At 46.5% G+C, this 12,307-nt stretch overlaps 1 protein-coding gene across 3 annotated transcripts in view; it reads right to left on the reverse strand.

The window, feature by feature from the left end:
• Nucleotides 1-12,307, reverse strand: part of HTT (huntingtin) — a 103,669-nt gene that overhangs the window by 74,833 nt on the left and 16,529 nt on the right. For all 3 annotated transcript variants that reach the window (XR_015744160.1, XM_087936519.1, XM_087936518.1), the window contains 11 exons: nucleotides 11,887-11,964; nucleotides 11,403-11,740; nucleotides 9,386-9,506; nucleotides 9,135-9,250; nucleotides 8,479-8,590; nucleotides 7,185-7,325; nucleotides 5,451-5,609; nucleotides 4,701-4,789; nucleotides 3,415-3,554; nucleotides 3,025-3,088; nucleotides 450-550 (listed from right to left, as the gene is read on the reverse strand). Coding sequence is in view for 2 of the 3 variants with exons in the window: in XM_087936519.1 (XP_087792645.1) it covers nucleotides 450-550; nucleotides 3,025-3,088; nucleotides 3,415-3,554; nucleotides 4,701-4,789; nucleotides 5,451-5,609; nucleotides 7,185-7,325; nucleotides 8,479-8,590; nucleotides 9,135-9,250; nucleotides 9,386-9,506; nucleotides 11,403-11,740; nucleotides 11,887-11,964 (1,459 nt within the window). In the remaining variant the exon portion in view is untranslated. The remainder of the gene's footprint in view (nucleotides 1-449; nucleotides 551-3,024; nucleotides 3,089-3,414; nucleotides 3,555-4,700; nucleotides 4,790-5,450; nucleotides 5,610-7,184; nucleotides 7,326-8,478; nucleotides 8,591-9,134; nucleotides 9,251-9,385; nucleotides 9,507-11,402; nucleotides 11,741-11,886; nucleotides 11,965-12,307) is intronic.

The following is a 12,307-nucleotide window of genomic DNA, read 5'->3' on the forward strand; positions in this document are numbered from 1 at the left end:
AATTATTATTCCCAAAGCGTAATTCCAATTATGCGCCAGGTTGACAGTATATGCCAGAGACGGCTAACCTTTTTGTCGCATACCAAAAGTGCGCGCACGTGTGCCTGCACCCATAATGCAGTGTGCGTGAGACCCCCCCCTGCCCCTACGCATGCGTGCGTGACACCCCGCCTAGTCCATGCGTGCGCAACCCCACGCATTCACCCCACGCTTCTGTGCATGCATGCGCACCTCCCGCACGCCCCCGCCTCTTGCACATGCACAGCAGATACCCAACAATCATCTGGCTGGCAGGAGGTGGGTGCGCATGAGCAGTGGACCTGATCTGGGGTGATGGCTTGCGTGCCATAGGTTCGCCATCACGGGTATATGCTATCTTTCTGCGCAAAATACAAGCCTGGTCAAAATAGGGCAACACCAGAAAAAATTAAGGTTTGCTGAACGAATACCTTACTAAAGCAGCTGCAGCCACACGCCTCACTCTGGGGTCTTCGTCGCCCAGGAGAAAAATGACCACTTCCTTTAGAACCCGATCCTGCAGTTTTAACAGCTGTGGGAGGGGAAAAAAGCTATTTTAAGGGGCTTATAGACTGCACCTATAATATTCAAAATAACGACACATTAATAAGACAGAGTGAGGGGCGCCGGTGGCTCAGAGGCTAAGACACTGAGCTTGTTGATCAGAAAAATCGGTAGTTTGGCGGTTCGAATCCTAGCGCTGCGTAATGGAGTGAGCTCCCGTTCCTTGTCCCAGCTTCTGCCAACCTGGCGGTTTGAAAGTATGTAAAAATGCAATTAGAAAAATAGGGGCCACTTTGGTGGGAAGGGAACAGCGCTCTGTGCGCCTTCGAAGGAGTTGAGTCATGCCGGCCACTTGACCACAGAGATGTCTTCGGACAGCGCTGGCTCTTCGGCGTTGTGACGGAGACGAGCACCACCCCCTAGAGATGGAAACGACTAGCACATATGTGCGAGGGGAACCCTTTAACTTTACATAAGACAGACAGAAGTCCATGGTTGGGTTCCGTCTTAAAAGGATGCTAAAACCCAAGAAGGACATTCTGAGATTCTTCTAAGCAGTGTTCTTTGTTTTTCCTCACCCACAGGCAAAAATCTTGCCGAGGTAAAGGAGACTATTTAAAACATTAAACCTACACAGGCAGTCCTCGACTTACAACAGTTTGCTCAATGACCTTTTCAAAGTCACAGCAGCCCTGAAAAAAAGTGTCATGCTCCTGGTGGAGACTGACTCTGAGGGAGAGGAGGAACAGCCGACAGGGAGGGAAGTGGGACTCCGGAAGTTGTGGAGGAGGCTGGGGAAGGGCAGATGCCGGCTGGGCAGTCAGAGGAGGACCCAGGCCTATCCCCTCTCCATCCTAGGGCATGCAGGGAGGAGAGGATATGGGAGAGACGTGGTCTCCTCGGGAGGAGAGGGGCTTGATCCTCTTTGTGGGCTGCAGCTGTGACAACTGGGTAAGAGGACAGACATGCGTACTGGCGAGTGCTGGAAACAAAGCGTGGAAATATCTCTAGTTTATGATTCCTCTCTGGGTTTGGCGTCCTTCCCAGTGTGTGTTCTGTGGACGTCCTCCAGCTCTTATCTTGCCTGGTTTGTGTTGTTTTTTACTCTTTATAATTTAAATGGCATTTCTTCCTTCTGGTAACTGCTTGTGTGGGAGTTTTTTGTCTCCAGTCAAGGATATTTGGAGCTTGGAAAGTGAAGGAATAAAAGGGGCTTCACCTGCTTTTTGTAACTGTGTTTATTTGGTATCCCACTCTGGGTCATCACAAAAAATGACTTATGATTGCTTTTCATGCTTATGACTGTTGCATCCTCCCCATGGTCACGTGAACAACATTCAGATGCTCAGCAGCTGGTTCATACTTATGACTGTTGGAATGATCCTCTTTTGCGACCTTCTGATGAGCAAAGCTGAGGGAGAAGCCAGATTCACTTAACAACCGGGTTACTAATTTATGCACTGCAGGGATTCACTTAACAAATGTTGCAAGAAAGGTCGTAAAATGAGTCAAAGCTCACTTTAACAGATGTCTCGCTGAACAATAGAAATGTTGGGCTCAATTGCGGTCGTTCAGCCATGGACTACCTGTATTCTGGGAACAATTAGGGAGGATCTGACTTCACCCTCTTTCTCTCACGCACTGTCATGCCCCTGTTGGAGACTGACTCCAAGGGAGAGGAGGAACAGCTGACAGGGAGTGGAAGTGGGCCTCCAAAGGTTGTGGAGGAGCCTGGGGAAGGACGGAGGTTGGCTGGGCAGTCAGAGGAAGACCCAGGCCCATCCCCTCTCCATCCTAGGGCATGCAGCGAGGAGAGGATAAGGAAGAGACGTGAATGGCATGTCTATGGGGGAGGAAAGGGCCATGATCCCCTTCATGGGCTGCAGCTGTGAGAACTGGTTAAAAGGTCAGACATGCGTATGGGTCAGTGCTGGAAACAAAGCGTGGAAATATCTCTAGTCTGTCATTCCTCTCTGAGTTTGGCGTCCTTCCCAGTGTGTATTCCAATATCTGTGGACGTCTTCAAGGCCTTATCTTGCCTGGTTCCCTTAATTGCTTCAGTGTGGTTTGTGTTGTTTTTACTTTTTACAGTTGATAGGCATTTTTAGCTTAAACGGCATTTCCTCCTTTTTATAACTGCTTGTGGGGGGGTTTCTCCAGTCAAAGATATTTGGAGCTTTGAAGCAAAATGAAGGAGTAACAGGGGCTTCCCCTGTTTTTGTGACTGTGTTTATTTTGTATCCCAACCCTGGGTCATCACACGCGCACTATCTGAACTGAGTTGCCTCTTGCTCCTCTGGAGTGCAGCCCTCCCTCCTGGTAATCCAGACTACATTCCATCACACTGACTCTCAGATAAACTTTACAGGAAGGAGAACAAGCTGGAAGAGAAGCTCCCTTTGAAAGCATTCATAACTATTTTCGGTCATTCTGAGAAGCTGTGAAACGAGGCATGCAAACCCTACCCACATTGGTTCAGCCCGAACCGGATAAGTTACTTACCCCCATGTAATAATGATTCCCTCTGTGCAGGTTGCTGTCCTTTTCTTCCAAAAATTGGATTAGCCTTAGCAGCAAAAGGAGATAAAGGTACTGTTATGATTAAGCATAACATCAGATCATCATCTTGCGGGGTGGAGTCTAGACAACTGAATGGAGCTAGCTGATTGTTTTAATGGCCGGATGCCTTTCCTGTTGCCAATGCGGAGTTTTGTTCGGCAGATATATTCTCATTGTGCTGAGAGAGAGAAATAGCTGCCTCTACCTAGGATCAAACTCACAGCCTCCTGATTGTTTAGGTGAGAGCTCCACCTCTAGGCCATCACACCACTCTAAGCATAACATTAGAAAATTTGTCAGTGTGGGGTGGGGAAGTAATGTACGGCTGCTTACCGAAAATCTATTTCAGCCACCGTTTCCAGAAGCTCCGTCCTAACCAGCCAGTAAGCGCTGTTTCTCAAGAGAAGGAGATCAACCAGTAGTTGCAACCCCAAGGAACTATGGTTGCTCCCGCACAAGCTCATGATGCAGTGCTGAAAAGACAAAGGTTTAATTCCTTTCAGCAATACAGTAAATCAGGGTTTAATCGACTTGATCCTGAACGCACTGAGGTCACTATTAAAGGAAACAAAAAATGACATTGCCATAGGTGGATACTACAGGCCGACGAAACAGAAGAAACAAAGGCTGGTCAATTACCCGTGGTATGTAGGAAGCACACCATAGCAATGGGGAGACCTTAACTACCTCAACCTCAAACTCTGCGCCTAGTGGAAAGTCAAACAGATTCCTGACAAACCTAGCTGACAACTTGATCTCCCAAAAAGCAGAGAAGCGTGCAAACGTGAGGTCCAATTTGAACGAACTTAGTAGGTCAACCTATGACAGAGACAACTGAGAGATTTTTTTTTTTCCCTAGATAGATCACTCAGAATGTTCACGTATAAAGAGTCGGAGCAGAGAGGAAAGAGCAGATTCCCCCAGGTGGAAGTGGGGAATCTTTATCTTTAATTCAAATTGAAAAAAAACTTATTTTAAATGGTTCCTTTATAGAGGGGGAAGATCCAGGGTTTCTCTGAAAGTTCCTAGTTATCATAAGAACGGAATGGGACAATTTGCCACAACCAATTCACTCCAGCCAACTTGCGATGATCTACTTGCCATGGTCTACTCACCACAGTCAACTCTTCATGGTCAACTCGCCGTCGCCAACTCGCCATGGTCTACTCACCATGGTCTACTCGCCACAACCAACTTGCCGTGGTCTACTCCCCATGGCCAACTCCCCATGGCTTACTTGCCGTGGCCAAATCACCACAGCCAACTTGCTGCAGGACAACTCGCCGAGGCCAACTGGCCACAGGACAACCCATTAACAAATCTGTTTAATTATTTAAAATAAATTTAAAAATTAATTTGATTTTTGCCATTCACCTTTCATTCTGCCCCTCCTTTGGCATCCTTTTTTTAATGATTCTATTCCACTATTTCTTTGGCATTAGTGTAACTCTGCTCCCACACCAAGTTGTCCTGCAGTGAGTTGCCCATGGCAAGTTGGCATGGCACGTTGCCCGTGGCGAATGGTCACAGACCCTCACAAGACCCCCTGACACCCTCTTGGTGGGCCCTCGGGGAAGAAATAACCAACACATGTTATGTTTTAAAGGTTATCTGCTTACCCTCACAGCTATGCAAGCCAGTTTGCACGTGACCGAAGACTCGTCTTTCAGGCTCTTTTGGAGCAAGGAGACACACTCCACCAGCGTATCTGAAGAGAAAGAAGAGCAGAGGTCATGCCACCCTTCATCTGAACCAGGAGTCAGCAACCTGTGGCTCTGGAACCGCATGTGGCTCTTTCATCCCTCTGTTGTGGCTCCCGGTTGCTGGCTGGCAAAAGGACGCTGCATTAGGTGGAGACTCTATGGTGGGGGGACTGGATTTCCGGTCGGCTCCAAAATTGAATGGGAAGTTTCTGGTTAGGACAGCGGTGGCTAACCTTTTTGGGCTCCCGTGCTGAAAATTCTCGCGTGCCAGCACCCAGAAGGCAATGCGCGCACCCCCCCACACCCCCTGCGCATGGGGCACCCCACATGCTGCACATCTCTACGCATGCACGCAAGACCTCCCCCACGCGCCCGTGGTTCTGTGCATGCGCGCGCATCTCCCACGCACCCCTATCCTCTGAGCAAGCGCGCCAGATACCCGACAATCAGAAGGTGGGTGGGCGGTGCGCACGCATGTGCAGTAGGGCTCTTCTGGGTGACCTCTCGCATGCCGGCAGAAGTGGCCCTGTGTGCCACTTTCAGCATACGTGCCATAGGTTCACCATCAGAGGGTTAGGATTTTTGTGACTCTATGAGTATTTAAGGTTGCCGACCTCTGATCCGAATGCTTCGGGGCGCAAAATCTAGGCCTCCAACCCACGTTACCTGTTGAGGCTTTTATATTTTCCAGCCAGCTCTCCACACTGAAGCAAGACTGGACGAGGATGGAGTAAATAATGGTCCCGCATAAAATCGCGGTTGTCCCTCTGATCTGGGGGTCTCCGTGGTCGATATAATTCACAATGTCCTTCACGGACTGCTCTTCTAGAAAAAATAAATCGGGCATCAACAAAGAAAAAAATCCACACACAGATGTACCATATTTTTCGGAGTTAACAAGACACTCCGGAGCATTAGACAAAAATCACCATTGGTCAATGGCAAAAAAAGCAGCTTTACATGGAACAGATTACTGTTATATGTGAAAATGTGCATGATACACCTAAGAATGTATAAACCAAAGAGACCCCATATTTGTTCTTAATCTGACCTTTTAGATATCAGAACATTTATATAACTTGTTATTTTGCTAAAGTTCTGCAAAGTTACAAAATATTGTGTCCTTGGCTTGATTTGAGAATTCATACTAGGTCGCCCTGACATTAGAGGAAGTTTATTAATGATCTATTGTGTAATCTTTTAAATGAAAAACAGGAAATATGATGATGATGAAGATGAGAGCTAGAGGATTTCCATGGAAGGAGTCTGGAAGGAGTTATGGAAAAACACCCAGGACTACCCATTTCTTTCTTATGAAAGTCCCTATAACTCCTATGTGTAAAAAACTGGAAGTATTATGTAATCTTTTAAATGTGGTATCCTATATAAGGCTCTAAATACTCTAAGGGGGGGTGTCTCCTTCCCCTAATCTGCTATTGGGAGTTGGGTCCAGTATTTGCAAATACCTTGCAATAAGGCCTTCTACGGATCTTGGTTGTCACAGTCTGTTATTATTATTTTTATTCTATTCTCTCAATTACAGATTAACAGAGTTGGAAGGGACCTTGTAGGTCATCTAGTCCAACCCCACCCCCCGACTCTGCCACACTGCCTCCTACAGAACCTGCAACTACAGAGCTGTTGTGGCCTGTCGACCACCAGCCCAACAGCCAAATCGGAGAAGGAGGAGGAGGAGGGAGGAGGAGGAGGAGGCAGCGTGCGAGTAGTCAGGATCAGCATCAAGGCAATCTGAGAGCTCCAAGGGGGATGAGGAAATGGAGCTGTCAGAGAGAGAGAGAGAGTTAGAGCCTGAGCCATTCATCAACCCTCAGATGGAGAGTCAACAGCCCCCAGGCCTGGAGGTGGCTGATGAGGAAGAGGAGGAACAGCTGGGTCCAGTGCCTGACACATGGATGTGCAGAAAGCAGAGGAGAGGAGAGCAGTGGAAATCTATGGGCCGGTCCTTGAAACAGAAGAAGGTGGCTGATGAGGAAGAGGAACAGCAGCTGGGTCTAGTGCCTGATACATGGATGCGCAGATGGGAGAGGAGAGCAGTGGAAATCTATGGGCTGTTCCTTGGGACAGAAGAAGGTGGCTGATGAGGAAGAGGAGAGCAATGGAAATCTATGAGCTGGCCCTAGGGACGAAAAAGCCACCACTGCTAGCGAATAGTAGCAGGCAAACTATTCATTTCCCCTGCCAGGCGGACTTGTTAGCCTGTGAGCAAGAAACATGTTGCTGAGGCTGGCGGCGCTCGTAATAAAGAAACCTTTGAATTAACTTCAGAGGTTCTGCTGTGTTTGGGGAGCTGGGTGAGAACACCCCTGTTTTAAACCAAGGTAAAAATAAAAGTTTTGGGTTCTTTTTTTTTTTTTTAAGAAATCCACCAAACACACCTACCTCTTTCTTCTTTGTTACTTTCAGTGGGCATTTTGTAGAGTTTGCTGAAGAAAGCTTCCGGGTGCAAGGCCACGGCTGCCCCTACGCAGCTGATGGCCAAGGCTTTCACGCTGACCCTGACGTCTTTATCCGGCACCAGAGCTAGAAGGGAACAGAAAAATTCAGGTGGCTGGCTCAGTACAGGCGACATCTCATAAAACATCCCCGTGCCTGTTTTAGTAGTTGCCATAAAAAAAGACAGGGGGAGGAAGGAAATCTGGAAGAGCAGTTGAAAGCAAAAGTACATGCCAACTCTTAAAAGATTGTAACTAAAATACCAGCACTTTTGCTGCAAAAATATTTAATTGGAGAACGTGATTGATGACACCCAGCCTGTGAAGGTGCTCAGTTGGAGAATCTGATTTATAACACACCCGGGGTGAGGGGGGGGGAAACAGGGTCACAGGTGACTGTAAATGACATATGCCAACGTTGACTTCATACAAGGCAGGGCCAGTATGTCACCTCTAATGAATCCTTTGAGGTTTTTTGAAGTTTGGCTCGAGAATCATGATTTCATGAGGGCGATTGCTGGAAACCTGAGAACAGGTAGTCCTCGACTTACAACAGTCCATTTAGCGACCATTCAAAGTCACAACGACATGGAAAAAAGTGATTTGGGAATTTTTTTCCACACAGACAACTGTTGCAGTGTCCCTGAGGTCACAAGGACTTCCATTCTGATGCTGGAAAACTGACTCATATTTATGACGGTTGCAGCGTCCCGGGGTCATGTGATTTCCCCCAGAGGGACTTCTATGGCCAGCTCAATGTCACTCATCAAACTGGAAGCAAAGCGTGCATTATCTGGGTTTGGCATCCTCCCAACTGTGAGTGCTGCGTTATCCTTTGAAAGTCTGCAATTTATCATCCTGGCCTGCCGTGTTAATTACTGCAGTGTGGTTTGTGTTGGGTTTTTTTTATTTCTAATTATCTTTACTTTGGGTTCGGGCTGCATTTCTGCCCTTCGTAGACTGTTTTTCGAAGAGTTTGTTATTCAGCCGAGGATAATTGGATATTGGGGCCAAGTTGGAGGGATTAAAGGGAATTTATTCTACTTTTGTGACTTTGTTTTTGTGTCACGCCCCGGGTCATCACAGAAGGTTGGGAACGCTGCTCTAAGCCGAGGTATCCTAATTTAGCATCGGCCTATTTTCAAAGTCTTTTATTCCTTTTAAATTCTTAATTGTCCTGAGCGTAAAGGTGTTGATGGGTTCGTTCTTTCTCTGCAGGGACTCCGTGGGGCTCGACTCACCCCCTTTCTCTCCCGTGAGCAGAAAAGAGGCCGACAGAAGGCGAACGCAGTGGACTAACGGCGCAGCACTTCCGTCCTTGTAGCCCCCGATATCACCTTTCATTCTGGAAAGCTGTTGTTAAGAAAATAAAAATCCCATTACAATTTTATTGGAGAGATTAAAATACACCAGTCCAGGGCTGGGATTCTACCGGTTCGGAACGGTTCAGGCAAATTGGTAGTTCGGCGGTGTCTGCCCTTTATTTCCGTGTTTTGCAGCTCAGCTGATTTACACGCTCACCGAACCATGGTCAAAATTGAAGGGGCTTGACAAGCAATTGCAGTTCCCAACTGACTTAACAACTGCAGTGATTCCCTTAGCAACTGTAGCAAGGAAAGTCGTAAAATGAGGCAAAACACAATTGTCTCGCTTAACAATGTAAATGCTGCAGAGGGGGAGTCGATTGTGGTTGTAAGTTGAGGACTAGTTACTGTAATTATCCACCCCTGCCTGAGAAGATACTTAGGTGAGATTGTTTGGTCTCCCAAACCCTGAACATTTTGGAGTTGCGAGTCAGAGCCTCTCTGCTCCCCCTAAGAGGGTCTCCCTTCTGGCTAACTGGGGGGGGGAGGGGGAAGCAACCCCAGGCCCTACTGCTTTCCCCCATCAGACTGACCTTACTTCCATGGTCAGCTAGCTCAGTTTCTTCCTTAGGCCCAAACTTCTCCATGCTGCCATTGGAAGGCTCCCTCCTGTGGCTCACACTTTTTGCTAAATGGGATCGCTGAAGCTCTTTAAAATAATAACAACAATAATAATAATGATTATGATAATGATGGAGGAAGAGGAACAGAAATCTGGGGCTCGGTTGAGGGAGGTCACAAATTGAGGATTATCTGCATTTGCTTCCACAAAGCGTCAACATACCGAGGCACGAATTTCGGAACGGATCCATCGCCTCGTGTAGAATGCTTGTCGTTTCGTCTTCCTCCTCCTGAAGCTGTCCAATTTGCATTCCAGAGTATTGGTTCTCCCCACCTTCTAGAATCTAAATTTTACACAGGGAATAGTTTAGTTTACTTTGTCATTGCACCTCGTACAATGAAATTAGATACCTTCTTCAGTATACATCATGACGATGAAAATCAACACAAACACGCATCCTTCGCATTCCATACATTGAATGTGAAAACCCCTGATATTGCATTAATATTACACTATACAGTAGAATCCAACAGAGCTACTTGCCCTGGGATAGAAGCTGTTTTTCAGCCTGTTTGTCCTTGTTTTTATTATTGTCCTGTACCTTCTGCCAGATGGTAATAGTTAAAAAAAAAGGGCGGGTGCCCAGGATGAGATGGACCTTTGAGGATGTTTTGAACTTTCTTAAGGTAGCAGGAGCGCTAAATCCCTTCCAAAGAGGGGAGAGAGGGCAACCCATGATCCACCGGGCAATGATGTTAACCCTCTGGAGTGCTGTCCTATCTGCCACTGTGTAATTGGCAAATCAAACACAGAACAGTAAGCATTCTCATTATTATTCTCACAATATTCTCTATGATGCAGCAGTAGAATAAACTTTCAAAGCAGTTTGGATCAGGTGCCCCTGGCCCCCACAAAAAACCTAGTAACTTTTTAAAGACTTGTGTACTTAACTCACAGAGTGCCTGGTTGGCTCAAAAATTCTGGGAGTTGAAGTCCACATGTCTGAACGCTGCGAATTTTGGAAACCCTTGGTTTTAGATGGAAACATAAATTTTAAAATGAGCTTTACCAACATTCTGTGTGCGTATGTGTGTGAATGTGTAAAAGAAGAAACAGACATCTTGCGATCTCCGGAACAAAAATTATATTTATTATACTTCCTAAACTTTCGTCAGCCTCTGCTGACATCGTCAAAGTTAATTACAGGTAGAAGGTGGTTGGAAGGTCCTATTACGCGTGCAAGGTCTAAATTGATTAATGATATATAAAGGCATAGATCTCTAGTTTAATATTCTGATGATGTCAGCAGAGGCTGACAAAAGCTTAGTAAGTATAATAAATACAATTTCAGTTCCGGAGATCGCAAGACGTCTGTTTCTTCTCTTACAAGTATACTTGGAACTCATATTTTTGGAATGGTTTGTGTTATATACATATTGTTTTCTATATATACATGCTGAGTTAGGAGAATGTAAGTTATTTCCATGTTCTTTGCGTGTCATCCTTCCTTCCCCACCCCCCCAAAAAATTATCAGTCAAGTCAGTGTCCAGTGCCTGACACGCGGATGCAAAGAAGGCAGAGGAGAGGAGAACAGTGGAAATCTATGGGCCGGTCCTTGGGACGGAAGAGCCACTGCTGCTAGTGAAGCCCCATCCTAGCTCCGGGGATAGAAGGCAGAGGGCAGACAACTATTCATCTTCTAGCTGGACAGACTTGTTAGACTGCGAGAGAAACTTTTTGCTGGGGCTGCTGGCATTCCTAATAAAGGAATTTTCAACTCATAAAATATTTCTATGGTCTTTTTAGAGTTGCCAACAGAAAGGGAGGGGGAGCAGTGAGGCAGCTTGCAAACCGAAAGTGCATTCCATAAATGTTTTTCAAAGAGAGTAACTAGGTGACTGAAGTTTCTGCCGTGCAAAATTCTAATTGGAGAGCATGGGTGATGACTCTGGGCTATGGATGTGTCCCATTGGAGAATATGAATTACGATATACATCCAGGGGATGGGGGGAAAACCAGGGTCAAGGGTAACAATGAATGATGTGTCTTAGAGTTGGCTGCACCCAGGCAGTGGCAGACATGTTAACTCCCAATAAATCCTTTTGAAGTTTTAGAAATTTGGTTCGAGACTCATGATTTAATTGGGGGTAACTGCCGGAATGCTGACAGGAATCTTTTGAGTTCACATCAGAGGGTTCGCTGTGTTTGGGGAGCTAACCCTTAGGAACCACTTTTTACCATTTCAGAGAAATCGGACGGGGTCACAGCCGAGTCCGGCCCTTCTGTGGTGGTCTGAGAGCTGTCGCTGATGGGCGACGAGGTGCCGTCGTTCACGTCGGACTGGATGGCGCTGATCTGGCTGGAGCTCCTGCTCAGGATGTCGTCATCCGTATCGGCTTTCGGGGTCGCGCCTGTCAAATCACAAGCCGAGATCTCCGACTCGGACTGCAAGATGTGCTGAGAACGGGGTTGCTCCGTGATGATGTCACAAACCGGAGGGTCAGAGGCCGAGCTGGCCCCAGGAGAGATGCCCGATGTGGACGTCAATTCACTGTTTAGCTCGCTTTTCACAGACCCTAAAAGGAGAAAGGAAGATTTTATTACGTAACACACGCAACTCCCATTTTTTTCTTCTTAAGAAGGCAGTACAATCACGAGTCAAGAAAAATGACAACAGAATAGATTTCAGTCATTCTCACGAGAATTGAGAAAGCCAACCTACCTGCAAAGCCCATCTGGCTGGTTTCAGATTTGGCCTCAGAATCATCTTCCAGACTTTCTTCTCCTGAAAGTACTTTGGCTGACAAATCAATGCAAGATTTAAAGATAAATAATTAAATAAAATTCTGGCAACTTTATCATACACTCTGTGCAACAATTTGATTGTCTTTTTGCAAAGTTGTTGTTCTTTTTAATTTTTCGAGTTACACTTTCTTGCCTGCCATTTCCTCCGTGAGCTCAAAGCCCTCTAACGGATGCTCCACCCAGCTCCCATCGTTCTTCTTGGGAAGGTATGGAGGACTCAAATTATCCAGCCAGCTCTAATCATTAACCCTATTTTTAAAATTTGGGCTAAAAATCTGGAAGGTCCCCATCGCCTCGTTTTGCAGGAGGTGATAGGCAATGGTTTAAATCAGAGGTGG

This window comes from Pseudonaja textilis, chromosome 6 (assembly GCF_049901715.1).
Source record: "Pseudonaja textilis isolate UNSWEBS1 chromosome 6, rPseTex1.2, whole genome shotgun sequence".
Taxonomy (NCBI): domain Eukaryota; kingdom Metazoa; phylum Chordata; class Lepidosauria; order Squamata; family Elapidae; genus Pseudonaja; species Pseudonaja textilis.